Here is a 19,043-nt window from a genome sequence, read left to right as displayed (position 1 = left end):
ATGTACTAAGTGTTGTCCCTGCTGCTGCTGGCTGGAGACCACTGCTGGAAAGGCCAAGAAATGGATGAGCTAGGGGCTGAGCTCTCCCCCAGGAATCTCCATGGCTCACGGCACTGGCACATCTGGGCAGATGTCTGGCTTTGGAAGGATGCCTTGCTCTGCCCGTGCTGTGTCTCCCTTCCCCTCCCCCTGCCCAGGCTGTTCAGCCGATGACTTTCCCCCCAGCACGGATCACAATTTCTAAAACTAGAAACAAGGTGCAGACTTTACACCCTCGCTGAAGTTTGAATGGTTTGATGCCATGGGGAGAACTTACCCGGGGAGCTGCTGAGTTATACTTCACCAAGCTACAGGTCAGACTGAGGTTAGCTGGTTTGGGAGGGTATTCGGTCAAAATCACCCTCCTCATCCCCGCTGCCCATAGGACCCGGAAAGCCTTTTGCCCGCTCCGAACGCCTCTGGCTCCCACTCAGCCTGGGCCCCAGTGCCAAAGCCAATTTTAGCAGCTGGAAGAAATCCCGACTGCAGAAAGACAAAAGCTGCGTTGGCCCCACGTGGTGCCCGTTGCTCTGCAGCTCAGGACTTGCCCTGGCGAAGACACTATCTGATGCTGAGCAGCTGCCACATCAATATTTCCCAGGTGTTTTTGCGAGGAGCTAGACTGTAAATACGTCTTCTATCTTTTCCCTTTTCTTTCCTTTTTTTTTTTTGTTTTGGCCCCCCCCAGAGTAAGGTTTGTTAACTCCTTTAAGAGCTGTCAGAGGGCTCTGATCTCTCTCTGGGTGCTTTGGGATACCATTGCTGGGTAGGACAACGTGTGCCCGGAGAGGGATGCCTCTCACCCTGCAGTGCTTTATAGGGAAGGTGGGTGCTCGCCGTATAGTTATAGCCACTTTTTTTAAATGCAAAGGATCTCCAGGAGCAGCTGGTGCTGGTGCAGCCTTTGCTGCCTGCTCAGAAGAGGGACTTCTAGACTGGCAACAAAGCGGGCTCTGCCAGAAAAAAATCCAGTTTGCTTTCCCACTCATTTCCCTGTGCTTTCCTTCAGCTATTTTTGTGGATATTTATACATAAGCAGTTTTCCTCTTCCTTCAACAGAGAGAATCTCCTTCAGACACATCCTGAGCTGTAGCCCTGTTTATGCATTCGTGGCCTCACGCTGTGTTTCCATGTCAATCTCTATAGCCGCAGAGCTCCATGGCTGGGACTTTGGAGTCAGCTGGTAATTCATATCCCTGCTCTTCACCTCCCGAGCCCTGCCCAGGGCTGGCTGAAGGACCAGTTCTTACTCCCTTGCCTTCCCCTGTGTTGAGGAGAACCACGAAGCTGAGATGGGAGGGATAGAGGATTGCAGGAGCAAAAACTGTCTCAGCTTCGTGGTGAAAAAGGCTTGTGAGGTGGTGAGGCTGGAAGAAGAGAGAGAAAATGGGGGGGGGACCTGAGGCTTCAACGTCAGCCCAGAAGCCAAGAGTCTTGGTGCTGCCTGAGGAACAGAGATGGACTATCAGAAAGTAGAGCATACGCTGTGTGATGCCAGTCGGTGTTTGGCGTAAGGTTTTTCTGGGGGGATGAAGATGTGATGTTGCAGGATCCATAGCCCCTCCTTGCCACGGCTGAGCTGACACACACCTGTCCTGCGTGGCCCACCGTGCCTGCATGCATCTGTCTTCTTGCCCGTTTAGACTGGGGCTACATGCCACCTTTGCTCCGAGCATGTGATAACAGACGTGTTAAGGCCATGACTCATTCTGAAAGAAGGAATTTTAGGATTTTTCCAAGCAAGGGGAGCGCTATTGGGGTGGGTACATTTTGGGTCAAAGAGCCCCGCAGCTCACAAATTCCCTTTGTTCCTTTTTTCAGTACCCTGAAGCCTGGATAAATGGGTGACAGAATGAAATAATCAATAAAGAGAGCAACATGGCTATGTATCTTGGCAACGATGATGGTAATCAACCATGTAAACTGACTTTGCTCGCTCTCTCTCTCCCTTAATGCAGTGAAATCCCAGCTGTCTGCAGTAAGGGAGTGATGCTGGCTCTCTGCAGTGCTGGGGACACAGACAGCCCTTTCCCCCACCTGCTCCTCTCCTACTACTTGCAAGGTTTCTGCTTCAGCAACCCAAAAACTCGCTGGGGTGGAAATAATATCCAACACCAGCTGAGATCTCCTTTTGTCCCCTGAAGAACTTCTCTCGTGTTCAGATTCTTGGGAATTTAGTCCTTCTGTGGTTAAGCTGCTGGAAAGAGCCTCTGGGAGCAAACCCCATCGCTCCATGCTGGCACGTGGCATCACTTGGGATCTTCCTGAGTGAAGAGCAGGTTGGATCATTTGTGGCTCTGTAGTGCGGTGTTATACATGTCCTTGCCTCTTGCTCCTGCTTTGCTCTCAAATCCCTGTGCCTTTTGCAGTAGATAGGTGCTGGGTGGGAAATCCTACCTGCAGAGCCCGTGCAGGCGGCTGTTACTGGGAGGTCTTATAACCTGTGCAATCAGCCCACTCTTGCAGTAAAAGATGTTTTTCCTCCAGTCTACGTTGCTGATGTGAGGGGATGTAGCTGGTGTGGGGATGGAGGGCTCCCGCCTGCCTGCGGTGGGTAGGGAGAGCTTCCGCCGCTTCCCTCCCCTCCGGGCCTGCAGCCAGGCGGGATGGGCTGGAGCCAAGAGCCGAGCAGCACCAGCCCTGCCAAACAGCAGGTTTTCAGCGCAGCGAAGGGAAGGATGAATCTGCAAGAAACCTAGCAGGAAACTTGATTTTTTCCAAGGAAGCCACTGACAGAATGAACATCTTCCCACAGTCTGGTTTTTGGTTGCATCGGATCACCTTTCTCCTGGCCATGGAGAGGAGACCAGGCAAAGTTTGAACCAGCTCTGCCTGCTCTACAAACATTGATTTCTCTGGGTGTTTTCAGTCTGCCATGTGCAATGAGTGCTCCGGAAAGCTCATGCCGTGCTGATTCATTCAGTGATGGGGAATAAAAACACAAGCTATGTAGTCAATATGGAATCAAGATTAATGGCTTTTCAACTTCATTTCCTCTGTGTGAAATGAATCCCGTGTTGTGATTTGGCTATTTAATGTTTGTTCGATGTTAGGCATTAATAGCAACTTCTTTGCATGCACAGGTCATTTGTTCACATATTTTGGATTTTCCCTCATCTCAGCCTTGCTTTGCTTAACCACAGAGAAAATTCCAGGAGATAATCACTTGCCTCCAGGGATTAAGTGTAAAAGAGCAGAAAATGAGCCCAACCTCTGGAGCTGGGGTTTATCCTTGCTCCCTGTATTCCTGCAGTGGCCTGAAGGTGGGTATGGAAAGCCAACCAGGGCTGCTCTCCACACAGTTTGCTTTGGCATCTGCGCTGGGGCTTGGTTGGAATGTGCTCGGCTGGAAAACTGCCTCTGGTCTTCGAAGAGTGTGTGTTAGCGATGCCACTGAGCCCTCCTGCCTCAGGGCGATCCACCGGGATGGTGTACGGTGAGCTGCTGGCTCTGACCTGCCCCGTCCACCGTGAAATGATGGCTATCATCATCCTCATCTGCCCGGCTCTTGGTCAGCTCGGAAGGCAGGAGCTCATCCGAGAGTGATCCACGGCATGGAGGAGCCCGCTGTCTCCACTGCACGGCTAAGAGAAGTGTAATTACATCCGTAGCATTTCCATCAATACCAAGCAGCAGCAGGCTGGGTCTCAGGGGAGGATTTTCGTTGCGTTGAGATCTGACTTTATTAATTACCAGCCTCTGATCTCATTTGAGGGTGAAGTTTATGAAACTGAATCCTTATTTCTCTGCTTTCCTTATTCAGCTGCCTTATTGAGTTTTGTACAGTGGATGGTGTGGACCTGAGGAACTCCCCAAGAGTCTTATTCTTCGGGCATGAGCTGTGCTGGGGAAGTGGTGGAGCAAGTGGAGATGATGGAGATGTACAGAAGTCCTGGTGAAAGACAGAGAAACAAATTACATCTCCGGAAAATTGAAAATGGGGACAGTTGCCCGCTGTTGAAGGTCTTACTCCCAAACTAGAGTTTATTTTCCCCTTGCTGGGAATTCCCCTTTCCCACGTGGGATGCTGGTGGCAGCACCCAGAGCCCCCACCCCTGCCCAGCAAGGGGACACGGCGGTGGGTGCTTTAGCAGAGCCACCAACAACCCTCGCTGCAGCCTGGGCTGCTCACCTCCTCCCGGAAAAAGCTTTCCATCCTCTCTGTGTATCCACACTTGGCTGTAGGCACTTACGGGAGTGCCTCTTTGTTATCTAGACATCAAATATTATTTTTTTTAAAAAGGGAAAATAGCCACTAAACAGCCCTTGAAGCTTTGGGCTAGTGTCTAATTCCACTCGAAGAGCTTTGTTAGATAATTGTAATACTTTTCTGAGAGAAAATAGAGCAATTGAGGCTCGTAATTAAAAGCTATTCAGACAGCTTTGATCTTTCCCTCTGCGTCTTCACTTACCAAATACAAATGCCAACCAGAAACTCTTGGCAATATTTACTGTCACTATTCTTGGCGTTTGCATTTAGATTAGCTCCTCTTCCTCCCTTCCAGCAAAAGGGAGGTGGAGGAAGAGACATGCAGCAATGTGGCAGGTGGCTTTGCAAGAGGGGTTTCTTTGGGTGCCTGGTGTCCTGTCACTCCATGATAACAAGTATGGAGCTCCTCTGGAGGCCTCAGAGCTGCCCTAGATCTAGGCTTTATCACCCCATAACCAGCTCCAGGCACAGCCTTGGCTGCAGTGGTGGTATCGATGGGGTAAGACCCAACACGATCTGGCCCAGGCGTGGGACAGGGAGCTGCCAGACCCCCAGAGAGGGTCCTCAGATGAGCTCCTGACTCACCCTGACAGGGATCCCAGTCTGAGGAATCCCCTTCTCTTAGCAGCAACTGGGAACATCAACTCTTGAGGTGCTGAGACCCTCTGAAGGCACCAAACCAGGCTCATTTCTCCCAGAATCAGCAGTAAGAGATCACCATTTCCTCAGGTTTGCAGTGGGAGCGTCACTGGCACATTAGGACCTGATCATCCCAAATCGAGATGACACCCAAGGGCTCCCAGCGTCGTGTAGGTGTCAAGGCAAGTGCTACAGATAGGTGAGGCTGTGCAGAAAAGGGATGAATTCTCTCTGTAGGGTTGCTTTTAACAGTGTCCTCTAGTGATGCTTCAGGTTCATAGCTTCTATATGCCAAGTTTTTGGTTTTGCTCCTCCATTTTTAATCTCTCTTTTCATTTTTGTCCCACCTAAAGATGATCGTGAGAGCCAGACCTTCATCCCTCAGTGGGGCATTACTTCTTTTCTCACCTGAAATCGCGACCAGCAGCGGGAGACAGTGCGAGACTGCGTGAATACCGGGGGATTATGGCTTCGTGGGGGAACAAGCCGCAGCGCAGCTCGGATGAGGACAGTTGATCGAAACAGCCATCATTACCTGCTGCAGCACGGAGATTTAAAAAGCAAAAGTAATTTCCAGTCCCCACCTCTCAGCTCAGATGCCCGCGTTTAAAGCCTGCAGTGGGAATATGAGCCCTGTATGAGCCCTAATTCCTGTTTCTGGAGGGGAAAACACCTTCTTCTCCCTCTCGCAAGGATGATGAAGCAGAGTTGTCCAGGGCTGTCTGTCCTCGTGGGTGCAGCCGGAGCGGGGAAGGCGATGTCCTTCCCGGAGAGGATGCAGGCAGGAACACGCTGCTTTCCTCCGTGCTGCTGCGGTGGGCAGGAGCAGGCAGAAAGCCTCCGGCTCCTGCTGTAACCAGGGAGCTGCGAGGTTTCCAGCACCTTTGCACTCATGAAGACATCCTGGGCTGTCCCAGGAGGAAATTTGCCTGGCTTTGGGGCTGAGCTGGCTTCCCCTCTCGATGCATGGCCGGCCGGGAAGGGGGTTAGGATGGGAAGGAGCTGGGCGAGTCACTGATTCAGCATCCTGCGACCCTGCAGACCCTGGAAGGGATGCTAGGTTTGGAAGGGGATTTATTCGGTGAATTATTAAGGGGATTTATTTCCCTGCTTCCAGCCTTCAATTTGTGGCTAATGTGGGCTGGTGTGATCTGCAGCAAGCCAGCCCCAGCAGCCTGATGAAATTCAAACGAATGAGCTGGCGTGCAGGTTTTCTCTGGGGAGAACTTGTGCAACGAGTGGGCAAGTGCCTCCTCGAAGGTGGCTTCTGCTCTCCCAGAAGCAGCCGTAGCAGCCTGGCCTCGGGTGCCGTGCTCAGAGGGTCGGAGTTTGCAGCCTTCCCCGCAGCAGCACGGTACCAGCGTGTGTGCGAGGCTCAGCAACGCTGTGGGAGATGCGGCGATGCCGAGATGAAAGCAGAGAGTGCCGCTTAGTGCTGCTGGGCTGAAACACAGGGCCCCACCGGACACTTGCCGGACGCTTGCTGGCCAGCTCGGTGCGCCCATGGGAGCTGGACCCCCTCCTGAGCACGGGAGGAGACCTTGGCCAGAGCAAGCCCCTTCTCCCCTCGTAGCCTTGCACCCCATGAGAGCAAAGAGGAGGTGACGCTCCCATCTTAAGCTCTTTACATAGCAAAAAGCACAGATGCAGGTAGGATGCTGTCAGAAGAGGAGATGCTGAGAGATGGGGCTGTTCATCCTCGGGGACAGAGGGCTCGGGGGGATGTAAGCCATGTCTGTAAATGCCTGATGGAGGCTGCAGGGAAGAGGGAGCCAGACTCTTCTCAGCAGTGTCCAGTGGCAGGACAGGAGGCACAAACTGAAATACGGGAAATTCCATTGCAACATAGGAAAAAACTTTTACTGTGAGAGTGGCAAAGCACTGGAATGGGTTGCCCAAAGAAGTGGTGGCATCTCCATCCTTGGAGACGTTCAGACCCATGTGGACATGGTCCTAGGCAATCTGCTCTAGGTGACCCTGCTTGAGCGGGGGGGGGGGTTGGACTGGGCGATCTCCAGAGGTGCCTCCAACCTCAGCCACGCTGTGATTCTGTGACAGTCGTGACATTTGCTGCAAAGGGGAAAAGCTCCAGCAATGACACTGTTGGGTCTGAAAACGGGTGATTTACACTCAAAAGATACTTCCCACCTCACGAAACATATTAGATTTTCCACCTAATGAATTGTATTGCGTTTCCTACAGCCCTAACGCCAACGAGCGGTGGCGTTGCGGCTAGCTAGCCAATTTGTGTGTGAGGTGGCATCAGCTGAGTCAGTTTTCTGCACGCTGAGAGGTTTTTCCTGCTGGGGAGCCCATTGCCAGCAGGTGGCAATCGCGTTAAAGCGGTGCGTGCCCGTGATGCCCGTGGGCATGGGCTGGCTCTGCTCCCTGGCCGTGCCTGGCTGCTCCAAGGGGTCGTGCGACACCTCTGCCTCCCTCATCTGCTGCTGGCACCTGGCTCCTTCCCGGGAAGGTCGGTCAGGACCACAGCAGCCAGCTTTCCTTCCAGAATCAGCCACACGTATGGTCCCCAGTTCTTCATCTGCCAGGTCTTCCCCCTCTTCTCCAAAGTCTTTGAGATATTTGATACCTCTTGAGAGTCATCAGCACCTTCTAAGCAGAGCTGATCTCTTCTCCAGGTGCCTCCCTGTTCCTCCTCGTGTGCCTGGGGCTTGCCAAGTGATCACCTCACACACCTGCACGTGCCAACACACACACACACACACAGAGTCAGGACCGGGTTTTGAAAAATCCATGTGTCTTCTAGTAGCTGCAGGGTGCAGCTAACAAGAAATAGAGACGAACCTTGAAACTTGGCTCTGGGAACCTTGGGGGCACTAAGTCTGGGGGATTAAGACTATGAGACTGAGGACCCACCTCTCTGGTCTGTTACTCATGAGGCTGGCTGAGACAGGGGATTCACCACTTGATCTTTATAGCAAGTCAATATTACAGTTGGCATAAAAAATGAAGTTCCTGGAGAAGTTTCACCTGGAAGAAGCCTTCATTGTTCTTCCAAAGTTAACACCTTTAATACTGAGAAGGCAACACAAGTGACCATGTATTCACAAATCTCTTACAGTTTTCTAAAAGGGAAACATGAACTTGCCATCATGATCTACTGGAGGTTGTTAATTTTGGTGTCAGAGCCCTGAGGGCACTGACAGGACTGAATTGCCGCGAGCGACCTCACCTGGGACCTCCACCCATATCCTCACCCACTGCTCCAGGAGTTTACACCGAGCCCTGCAGCCTCCCTCCCTGCTTTTGGGAAGGATACCCATTCCCAGCCCTGCCTCCTGGATGGACCTTGTTGTCATGTTGCAGCTGTGTCTCCAGCCCCATTTTCTGGATAGACTTTAGACAACTGCTCTAGGTAGCTTGTCTGCTGGATGGGCTCTGGTGTGTGCAATGCACAGGTCTCTAGTCCTGTCTCTAGCCCCTTGTTCTTTGGGTTTACCTGTCCTGTACGTTCCTGGTGGAGTTTGGACAGGAGAGAGCCCAGCTTGGTGCTTGTGGGGAAAGCTGGAGAGGAAAACTTTAGCTGAGACAGACTTCCTTAAACCAGTAATACAGATAGCTGTGGGGATTAAAATTGTGAGAATAAGCTTTTCAAAGACCTCCAACTTACTGCAGCCCTGCAAGACAGCTTACTGCTGTACTCCGCGGGGCATCACCCTCCAGGACAAGGGCTGGGGGCAGGCTGGGTTTTGCAGAAGTGACGAGGAGAGGTAGACTCTGGCGTTGCTTTGGCTGAGAAAGTCCACTCCCATTTAACAAGGTGCTTTGGTGGCCACCATAGAGCCAAAGTAAGGGAGCCGTGGCACGTGCAGTATCCTGGCTGTGGTCAATCGCTACGAAGGACTGAACGTGGCAATGAGCCCTGCTCACCTCCGTAGGTGGATGGTGGAGGTGAGACTTCGCCATCACTGTGAAAGCTGGGAGATGCAGTGTGCTCATCCCACTGTCAATCAGTGAGGGAGAGATCCCCTTGCTGGGAGAGGGAGGATGAGGTTTTAACAGGTTTATGGTGGTTCTTCAAGCTTTCGGTGCTGTATTTCTGTTTTCTACACCCTTCCTCTTGGCCCTGGTTCTGTTGAAGTATTTTTACAATTTACCTGTTACAGAAGAAGCTTTATCTGCAGTGCTTGCTCGCATTTTTCTTGTGGCTTACAAAACACCTTAATTTTGTTACGAATCTATGTTTTTTTATTTTACTGCACGTAAAATGCAATATATATAACAAAGACATGGGACAAGTAATGTACGTTTTGTCTGGTGAAAGAAGGACCAGTCTCTTTTTTTCCCATGAGGTTTATTTCATTAAGCACTCTTAAATAAATATATATTTGACACTTAACAGGAACAATTAGTTAAATATAATATCTAACACAAATTCCCACAGTTGCCACAGTATTTGTATGGTGTATTGTTCAACACTATTATTGAGACCCGAATCTTGCTTTTGGTTTAAATTTAACTTGTGTTAACAGTTCAGGAAAGGGGGAACGTTGAATGAGGGTGGAAAAGAGACATCCCCCAAAACCAAAAACAAAGCCAGAACACACATATGCGCATACATGAGCATGATAATGGTTAATTTTCTCTTCCAAATACTCATCTTCCATCCTGTGTCGATTTTATTGATATGTCCTTGAAAGCGCTTGTTAGCTCTGCTCCATGGAACAACCCTCCAGGTAACGCAGCTAGAAAGAACTGAGCATTACACGAATCTTCCCGCTGGGCTCCAGCTCGTCTGTGCTGTGCAGCAGATGGCGATGAAGGACTGCTACACAGTAGTACAAGCACACCCCTGAAGAGGAAGTTTTCTGTCCTATATGCTTCAGGGTGTGTGAGTTAAAAACAAGAATACAGAAACGCAACTTTGAGAAGTTGGTCGATGCAGAGAAGGAAAATGCAGGACTTTCAAGTAAGCAGGACACACCATGTGAATGATAATGATAAACAGGCATATATGTTACATGTAAATGAAAGAAAGAACATTGTGCATTCACTAGCCACCCCTTCAGTCTGCAAAACTGCCCCTGAAAAGCCATGGGAGCAAAGGGATCTGCTAGCCCCAACCCACTGTTTAAGAAGTTCTACATTCCAACATCTTCCGGAAACTTTTCCGAAAGCTGTCATCCAGGAAAGCATACAAGAAAGGATTCAAGCATGAATTGGCATAGCTCAGGCTGGTGATGAAGTAGGATATACCGATGACTAGGGACGTCTGGGGCAAGTCAGTGGTCAAAGCCACAATGGTGGCCAAGTGGAAGGGGGTCCAACAGAAAAGACACACAGCCAGGACTATGAAGACCATAATAGTGACTTTCTTCTTGGCTTTGTCCAGGGCTTTAGCATTTGTGTTCAAGTGCATGTTCCTTAGCTTGTAGAGCATCATGGTATAAAGGATGCAGATGGTGGATACTGGAATGGCAAAGCCAAGGATGAGGGTATAGATCCTGCTGGTTTTGAACCAAAACCTTTCAGGCTTGGGGAAATTCAGACCACAACTCTTGATCTCGAGGTCATCTATGTAGACATTGGCAAAGATGACGAAAGGGAGAACTATGATGGTGACTAGGATCCAGATGCACACACTGACAATCCTGGCTGCTCGGTACGTACGATGTGGCATCCTCTTGGACCTGACTGTAGCCAGTACTACCAGATACCTGTCTATGCTCATCACTGTTAGGAAATAAATGCTGGAGAAGATATTGTAGTGGTCTATGGACAAGATGACTTTGCAGAGGATTTCTCCAAAGGGCCAGTAGTGGAGGAGGTGTTCAGCAATATTAATGGGCAAGACAAGTGTGAACAAGTCATCAGCTATAGCAAGGTTCAAGATGAACATGTTTGTCACAGTCTTCATCTTGGGGGCCTTGAGGATCACGTAGATGACAGCAGTGTTGCCTGTGAGCCCAACAGCACAGATCATGGAGTAAATCACAGGGAGGATGACATAGAAATCAGCTGCTTGCTCTTGGAAGGTTAAGTTGAAACTCATGCTGTTGTCCAGGTAGCAGCTGTTGCCTGCGTTTCTGCAAGTGCTGTTCAGATCATCCCAAGGAGAGCTGTTTCCCATGCCTGCTGGCCACAGACTACCCTCAGATGTCATGGAAAACCTTGCTAGCCCAGAAGGAAAAGCCTTTTTTTTTCTCTGTGGGAAGCAGCTGCTATCTTATTTAGAAATGGGTTATTTCCAAAGAGTCAGTTGTGAGGCAGTGTGGATCACCTAACTTACCTCTCCTGTCCCCCACCATTGGAGAAGTTAGATTTTGAAGTGGTCAGGGGGGGGAAAAAATGATTGAAAGACACGTAAGGCTCCATGAACAAAGCAAAGAAGAGAATTATAGCTTCCTATGTAAGGCAAAGAACTCTTGTCTCTAAGAGCATCCCGGTGAGCTGTGGCTTTTCTCTGCTGGGGAAGCCAAGTGGCCCCAGTTCAGCTGTCTGCAGCGAGCGCGGCTGTTGGGGCTGGCAGAAGCGAGGAGGGCAGAGGAAGCTCTGTGCCTGGTCGGCTATTCACAGCCCTCGGAGGACTTGAAGGATGGCTGCAGTTTCACTTGCACAGCGCTTGCTTTTCCATGCTGGAGCAGAAGCATAGCAGTATTTAATTAGTGCCTTTCTTTGTGTTGGAGTTCAGGCTCTTTTCATTGACTGAGATTTCACGAACAATGAAGAAGTTTCCGACACAGCTACTCCCCGCTCCCGGGGTCCCCTAGCAAAAGAAGGAGGAGGGGGAAAATAGAGATCAAGGAATATTTCCAAAACTAAGGGTAAAACTAAGGGTTAACCCACAATTAAAGTAACTCTTTAAGCAAGAGTACGTTACGATCTTGTTCGAAGTGAAGACCATCCCCATTGCAAACAACTGTGGCAGCACACAGAACTTCACACAGATGGACAGGCAAACCTGTAAATCTCAAAAGTTCAGGATTATTCGGGGAAGGGAGGGAGAGAAGTACCCTGAAAGCAAATCTGCTTTAGAGCCAAAACAAGAATTACCCCATCTGTTTACATCTCTAGCAGTTGCCACATCCATCGCTATCGCCTGACCCAGACTTCCAAGAATTCCTCCGCAGCGAAGTGAGCAAAAAACGGACCCCGGAGAATATCCAAGGTTTGGCGCCCGGTCCCCAGGCTCTGCGAGGAGAAGTGCCTCGCTTCACTCGCATTTCGTTGTCCCACGGCCAGGAAGTGAGCAGGAAAGCTGGGACTGGGAACGGAGGGATGAAGTGCCCCTTACCTGGTGAGTGGCTCCGGCTGCCTCCTCCGGCACCTGCTGCTCGGCACTGTTGAGCCTCTGCTCTCTAATCCGAGCTGGAGGAGGGTCCCTGGGATGCTGACGTTACCCGGCTTTGCAATCATATCGACATGGTGGCTCTGTGTCTGCGTTGCATGTCTGGGCAATTAGCACTCGGTCACACCAGGGAAGGGGAGGGGAAAAAAGTTTTCTCTCTGCAGGGCTGGTTAAATAGTAAAGAAGGTGGATGCTGGTGAGCGGCTGACGCTCCAGGGCTGTTCTCTTCAGGAATGAGGGAGATGGTGAGGGGCACAGGCAGCACCCAGGGCTGGCGAGCTGTGTCTGGCTGGATGAGGTGGGAATTGGTGTGGGGGGGAGAGGGGAATGTTAAACTGCTTCATTAGGGAACACTGGCTCGTTTTAACGAAGGAAGATGTGCAAATGGGGGGGGGGGGGAGAGTGGGAGGAGGGTACACAATATTACAGTGCTCAGAATAAATAAATAAACAGATGTACCTTGCCAGATCTGTGCTGGTTTCAGCTGCTCTGGGGGAGCTCAGCTGCTTTTCCCCAGCTGGGTCTCTGGGCCAGCTTTGGAAATGCAGTGAAATCCTTCAGCGGTGGATTACAAGGTGCAGGAGTCCTGTGAAGCTCGACAGAAACGCACCCTGGGTTGTATAGCAAAAGCAACAATAATGGAAGATTGCTTTACCTTCATGTCCCTATAAAAAGAGGAAAAAGGAAATCAAGGGGGTTTTGATTCTCCTTTGGTTTTCTAAACGTATCCCCCAGCTGCAGGTTGCCTGACCTTTGTTTCAATACTGGGCGAGAGAAACTGCCGGCATCCGTCGGTGCCATGCCTGGCAGCGTGCGGCGTCATTTAACCAAGCAGGTCACCTCCGTTAAATGAGCCGTGTAGTTAAGAGCTGTGTTTGACTTTTTGCTCCTCTTCTGGGGATGTTTACCCTTTTCTGGTAAGATTACTGTGCTCTGGTAACTGGGTAGGAAGAAAACGCTTCCTCGCGCTCAGGGAGGTAACTCCTTAAGGCCATGGGTACAACTGACTTATCAGCAGATGGTAATTTTTTTATGCCCACTGTACAACTCTTACAGATATTTTCTGTATTTCAGCCAAAATCTGACCAGCCTTTAGGCGTAAGCAAAATTAAACAGAAATTAAAGATTGCTCAAGAAGATGCATAGGAATGATATGGATGATATTCCTTCAGATGAAAGACCCCCCAGAGCCCTCTTCTTACTTGTTTTGGGAAAGCTGGCACAGTTTGTAAGCAGTTGTAAGGGAAAAGAAGTTTTGATAGGTCTGCAGGGGGAAGGCAGTTTTCTGAGAATCGCTGTTGTCTTTGCCAAAGAGAAGAAAACACTGGAAGACAGAGAATTTCAGGAGAATGTGATGTTAAATTTACTGATCAGTTGCTATTCCCTAGGGCAAAAGGGTGTAAAAGTATTTTGCATAGAAATTTCTTCCATTGTGGCTTTCTGTTTTTCAGCATAAAGCCCAGCTTCTTGGGTCTCTGGGCCAGTTTGAAGCTGCCCTTTCACTCTCCAAGCTCCGTTACCTCGGAATCGGCCATCACGCTGCCTTGGCCAGCGGCTGCGTGCCCAGGTGCTGTGTTTCGGGCCATACCCATGAGGGGGTGGGAATCTGGGGGGGCTGCAGGGCTGGCTGCGCCCGGTTCCGGGGCCGATCCCTCCCCGGCTCTATGTGCCGCCTTACTTCTCATCACCCGTAGCGAGCGCGGTCTCCTGCGTGCCTTGGTTAGGATGTGTTTGATTAAAACCACCTTGTCAGAGATGAGATGGAGACTAAGAATTTAATCTCGTTGTCAGCTGTGAGTAGAGGGGCTTTTGTTTCTGTTATTATCCCCAAGACAAATGCACGGCACCTGCTTTCTGAGCTGTGCTCTTTGCCTGGTTCCTCTAGCAGGTTTGCAGTAAAACTTACCTGCTTTGGGGAGAGCAAAGGAGAACCAATCTAAATTCATGCATGAAATTGCACTGCAGCAGGAGCACCTCCATCAACAAAGAGAAAAACCTTTCCCTCGTGTCTGCTCTGGATCCGACCGCAGCTGGTGGCTGAGCGCAGAGGAGGCACGCTGTGTGTGCTGGCAGGAGGTGAAACGGGGGGGTGCCTGGAGGGAAGGCTAAGAGGGTGTTTTATTCATCCTCTTTTCTCTGGCTGGGTGTCCCTTCTACTTGATTATAAAAGCTACGGTGGCACAAAGCCCTGAAAATCAAGCACTAATTTGAAGTTGCTGCTATTAAGTTGCTTTAGCCTGAAGAAGAGAAGGCTGAGAGGGGACCTCAGGGTGGGTGTCAGGAGGACTGGGCCAGACTCTTTCCAGTGGTGCCCAGCAACAGGACAAGGGGCAACGGGCACAAACTGAAGCAGAGGAAGCTCCAGCTGAACCCGAGGAAGAACTTCTTCCCTCTGAGGGTGACGGAGCCCTGGCCCAGGCTGCCCAGGGAGGTTGTGGAGTCTCCTTCTCTGGAGATATTCCAGCCCCGCCTGGCCGCGGTGCTGTGCAGCCTGCTCTGGGTGACCCTGCTTGGGCAGGGGGATGGACTAGATGACCCACAAAGGTCCCTTCCAACCCCGACCATTCGGTGATTCTGTGATTTATGAAGGACACCAGCTGTATTTTCCCTCTGAGCCACTTGGACCTATGCAGCTCCATCGCCAGCATGGTGCAAGAGGGCAAAGTTTCTGTCCCTGGCAAATCCATGCCATGGAGGTGGACTTTGCCTCTTGAAACCCACGTTCACGCTACGCAGCTCGAGCCAGCTGTGCAAACAGAGAGACAAGGCAGTAAATTAGGGAGGGGCAAATCCCTTGCAAGGCTATAGCAATGGTGCTTTATTGCCTGCATAAATTCAAGGGGCTGCTGACTCCAGACAAAGGCCATCCATCATTCTGGAGTTGCTGTGCTGCTGGCAGTGCTGGGGGATATCGGGAGTGCCCAGCATCAGCAGGGCTGAGCCACAGCAGCAGCTCACACCTTGCTGGGGACAGGCAGGGCAGAAGCTTTCTTTGCCTGGGTTGCTTTTGGAGAGCACTGTCCCATATCTGCTCAGATGATGGGATGATTTCCCCACCAACTGTGTGAGCTGTGCTGTCTGAGCCCTCTGAGATGCTTCAGCCCTCCAGCCAGGGCACACTGTCTAAAGGGTTGTTGTCTAAGGCAGAAAGCTGCCTCCTCTAACCAGGTTTCAGTCCTCTGGAGGAGGACTTCTCCAGGTCCCCAGGAGTGAAGCCTACCTCCCCTCCCTTGTTCATCCACAGACTCAATTAAAGCGGATGAGTTGGTCTGGATCAGCCCCTGAGATGGACCTTCTTTTCCTTCTCCTTTTTCAAAGTCTCAGCTGGATTTAATTTTGAAACTTTGTTGAATTAAGGCTGCTTTTTATTCCATGCTGGAGCACCAGGGGAGATGAAGCTGGGCTTGCTTGAGGGGTGAATTCAGCGGGGAAGGGAATGAGTGTGTCCTTCCTGCAAGGGCTCGAGCCACGTTCAGCCATTTAAAATGACAGGAATGAACTGCAGGAAAGAAAACGGAAAACTGACTGTGCTCTGCTCTACCAGGGCTGGTAATGCCGGGAATTTTTAATGCACCTGTGCTGCTGGTGCCTGAAGTCACAGACCACTTGCTGATCAGGCAGTAGCTTTCCAGGGCTTCTTCACCCCCTGCTTGTCTTTGGGGCAGAGTTCAAGGGCAGCCGCTGAATAAAACCAAATGATGCGGCTCTGAGCAACCTGGTCTGGTGGAAGATGTCCCTGCTCATGGCAGGGGGGTTGGAACCAGATGATCTTTAAGGTCTCTTCCAACCCAAACCATTCTATAATTCTATGATTCTATGTTTGCTTCTTAGTCACCCAGGGTACCCCTCAGGGTGCACCTCGCTTTTGGCTTTCTTGCTTTGGAGACAAGGTATGACTGGGTCCCCGTGGTCACAGTGCTGGCAGTCCTCGTCCTTCCCTCGGACAGGCTTTGAGCTTCGCCTCTGCATCTCTGTGACAGTCGTCCTGGGAAGATCCACTGACAGTTTATAGAGACAGAGCAGAGGTTTGACTGAGAAGTTGGGGCTCAGAGAAGGGTGTAATCACACGAACAGGTCAGATCCGGCTTGGGATTGCTGTTGCAGGACTCTGGCTTTCCTGGACACCTGAAGGGATTGCATTTCCCTCCGCTTCACTCCCCAGCGTTGGAGGGAGGGGTTGTGCAGTGCTGGGCTCAGCAGCCCTCCCGGCAGCTAAGCCAGGGAGCAGCAGCCCTCTGCTTCACAGGCCCTGGGCATGACCGTGGAGCTCCTGCAGCCCCAGAGAAGTCCCGTGACGGGGTCCAGTTTGATAAGACTGCTTTGCTTCACAACTCCCCCCACCCCTGAGGCATTAGCAGGGGAGATAGATAGTCCTGTTTTCTTGGTCTCCAGCAGCTGTCAAAAGCCAAGTTCATCTCAAGGACGCAGATACACAATCAATACTCTTTGCTCACCAAAACAAAATGTTCTCGGCTGACTATCTTGCAGTCGCAGGTTATTAGGATGATTTATTTGTATGAGGTGTTCAGGCTTTTCAAAAGGTGGGATGGCACTGCAGGTTAATACCCAGAACCGATTATGTCAAACGGTTTGTGAGTGATGGCTTTTGGCGAAGAAAGCCAGTGCGCCTGGTCAGGTTATTTATTGTAGGGTAGCAGTCACTGTGCTGTAACCTCTGCCCTGGGGCTGAGTCTCCCCTCAGCTGCTCTGGTCCCAGCCTGGGGATGCAGAGAGTTTGCCCACCGCCTCCCCAGGAACCCCCTGCTCCTCCTCAGTGCGGTGCTGGCTCAGCGAAGGAGCCGTTTGTGGGTGTTGGGGTGAGCTGGAAAGGGGAAACCTGAGATTATTGATCACCTCTGTGCTGAGTGCTTCCCCCTTTGCCACAAGCTGGGACACCTCCTCCTGCTTCCTCACCCTTCCCAGCCAAACTGAGCCACGTTGGCTTAGGCAGGTGATGGTGCTCACCTCGTGGGACACCCCTGGGAACCAGGAGAGAGGTGTAAGTGCTGATTTTTCTGAGGGGTGAGGATAAAGCAGATGTCTCCATCAGTGAATTGGTGAATTGTTAGTGAAGAAAATGCCTTTAAATGGTAATAACAATTGCAATGGATCCAGCAGCCAGTGACGCATCCAGCCCGCCACAAGCTGCAGGGAAGGCAAAGTGGTACTGGAGGTGCTTTAAAGAAAATCAGAGTAATGAGTCTTGCTTATAAACGGCCTGTTTTTGTCAGGCAAAGGATGTATCAATAACTGCCCCATCTCCGCCTCTGCAGGGGAGCAATCAAGACAAATGCCATGTGAGTAATTTCCTCAGACCAGAGGTGATGGGGAGTAAAAGCTGTATCACCGGGAGGTGGTGGGTGGGTGGCAAAGCCAGGAAGGAGGTTGTGAAGCTCCTGCAATGGGTCAGCGCTCGTTCCCAGCAGCTTTTGGAGACCCTGGCTCTTCTGCAGGACATCCACAGGCCCGCGGTGCCAGCACAGCCCTGGCCTGGGCATGTTCCCAGAGGTGCGATCCAGCTGCGGAGGGTCAGCAGCATCGCACGAGGCTGCCTGGCTCCCGGCAAGGAGCCCGGGCTGCCAGAGTGCCTCTGCCATGTTGGCAGTGGTGTGTTAATTAATAGAGCTCTGGCAGCGTACCTGTGGCCGTACGAGCAAGGACACAGTGATGGTCTTGCTGCAATTTATATGTATCCATGAGGATTTAAAGAGTGCAGGCAGAGCACTATGCAGCTTCTTTAAACGCCTTCATTTCCCCCCACCCCCTTGGTCTGGTTTCAAACAGCCTTGTTCCAGAGGGAAATTAAAAGAGGTTTCCATTCCAGGGTGCTTTTATTCTCCAGTAGTTTTTCATGCTTTTCCCCAGGGCTGGAAGTCAGCCTGCACTTTGCTTTGCTTTCTGCCCTGAGGCAGATGAATTTGTCCAGACCAGAGCCCTTTGGGAGAGAAAAGTTTCTGGAAGGGGGCTGTCACCCTTTTCAGTGCTGCCCATCTCCTTTGTGGGGTTTGCGGGGCTCAGGGCAGCTGCTGGAGGAGCTGGGCAGCAGCCAGGGTCTCCCCTTGTGTCGGTGCTGCCACGGGCAGCAGGCAAGGGCTGTCCCGGTGTGTAAAGAGACGGCTCTGACTGCTGCGGAGATGCTGCTGCCCCATCCTCCTCAACTTTACCTGGAATCGGGGGAAATCAATCTGCTCAGTCAACCTGTGGATCAGTCCACGGAGCAATTTGTCTTCTGGGCTTTGAGATCTTTCTGTTCCCTATCCTGGGTTTCTTCTGTCAGCCCATGTGAGTCATGGCTTTCATGTAATCTGACTACAGGACCCGTGCCTGTGAGCAAAAAGTGTCACGTGTGACAGCACCTTATGCTGCAGTACAGTTAATGGCTTACTTTTGCAGCTATCTTGGAATACTGTTAACTCTTGAAACTATCAATGACCACTGAAAAATTAACAGGCTTCTGTTTTCCTGCTGGTTGCCTTTAGCAGATGTGCATGGCATGGCCACAATCCAGCACAGTTGTTGGATTGCAGAGGTAACAAGCAAGACAGAAGGAGGAATCCTAGCTTAAAAGGATCAGAGTAAAAGAGAAATATAAGAATGTTAGCCCTAATTAGGTGGGAGGGGGATGGGTGTGAGTCAGCAGGTCGAGACCTGCTCTCCTCCTGGGTCCACATCCACACTGTGCTTTCCGGTGCCGTGCTGCTGGCAGCCGGGAGCTGTGTGGGACGCACGTGCTGTCTAGTGCTGCAACCCGTCGGCATGCGATGCAGGAGCTATACGTTATTTAGCTGCGATTAAACTAGTTATTCTACAGCTGCTGGGAGTCCTGTCCTTGGTGTCTGTGCCACT

General features: G+C 51.0%; 2 protein-coding genes across 3 annotated transcripts in view; one reads left to right on the top strand and one right to left on the bottom strand.

Moving 5' to 3' along the window:
* Window positions 1–9,174: 9,174 nt before the first annotated feature.
* NPBWR2 (neuropeptides B and W receptor 2) lies at window positions 9,175–12,354 on the bottom strand. The gene is made up of 2 exons (XM_075438268.1): window positions 12,144–12,354; window positions 9,175–11,615 (listed from the first exon to the last, which is right to left on the bottom strand). The coding sequence occupies exon 2, from the start codon at window positions 11,010–11,012 to the stop codon at window positions 9,981–9,983; it is 1,032 nt and encodes a 343-aa protein (XP_075294383.1). The 5' UTR covers window positions 11,013–11,615; window positions 12,144–12,354; the 3' UTR covers window positions 9,175–9,980.
* The window catches only part of LOC142363482 (uncharacterized), a 43,268-nt gene continuing 36,281 nt past the window's right edge, over window positions 12,057–19,043 (top strand). The window contains exons 1-2 of one of the 2 annotated variants that reach the window (XM_075438265.1): window positions 12,057–12,146; window positions 13,649–13,764. The gene's annotated coding sequence lies outside the window, so the exon portion shown is untranslated. The remainder of the gene's footprint in view (window positions 12,147–13,648; window positions 13,765–19,043) is intronic. The other variant, XM_075438267.1, reaches the window with a different exon arrangement.

Source organism: Opisthocomus hoazin, chromosome 18 (genome assembly GCF_030867145.1).
Source record: "Opisthocomus hoazin isolate bOpiHoa1 chromosome 18, bOpiHoa1.hap1, whole genome shotgun sequence".
NCBI classification, from domain to species: domain Eukaryota; kingdom Metazoa; phylum Chordata; class Aves; order Opisthocomiformes; family Opisthocomidae; genus Opisthocomus; species Opisthocomus hoazin.
Note: the sequence above shows the minus strand (reverse complement) of the source record. Positions and strands in the feature narration are given on the sequence as shown.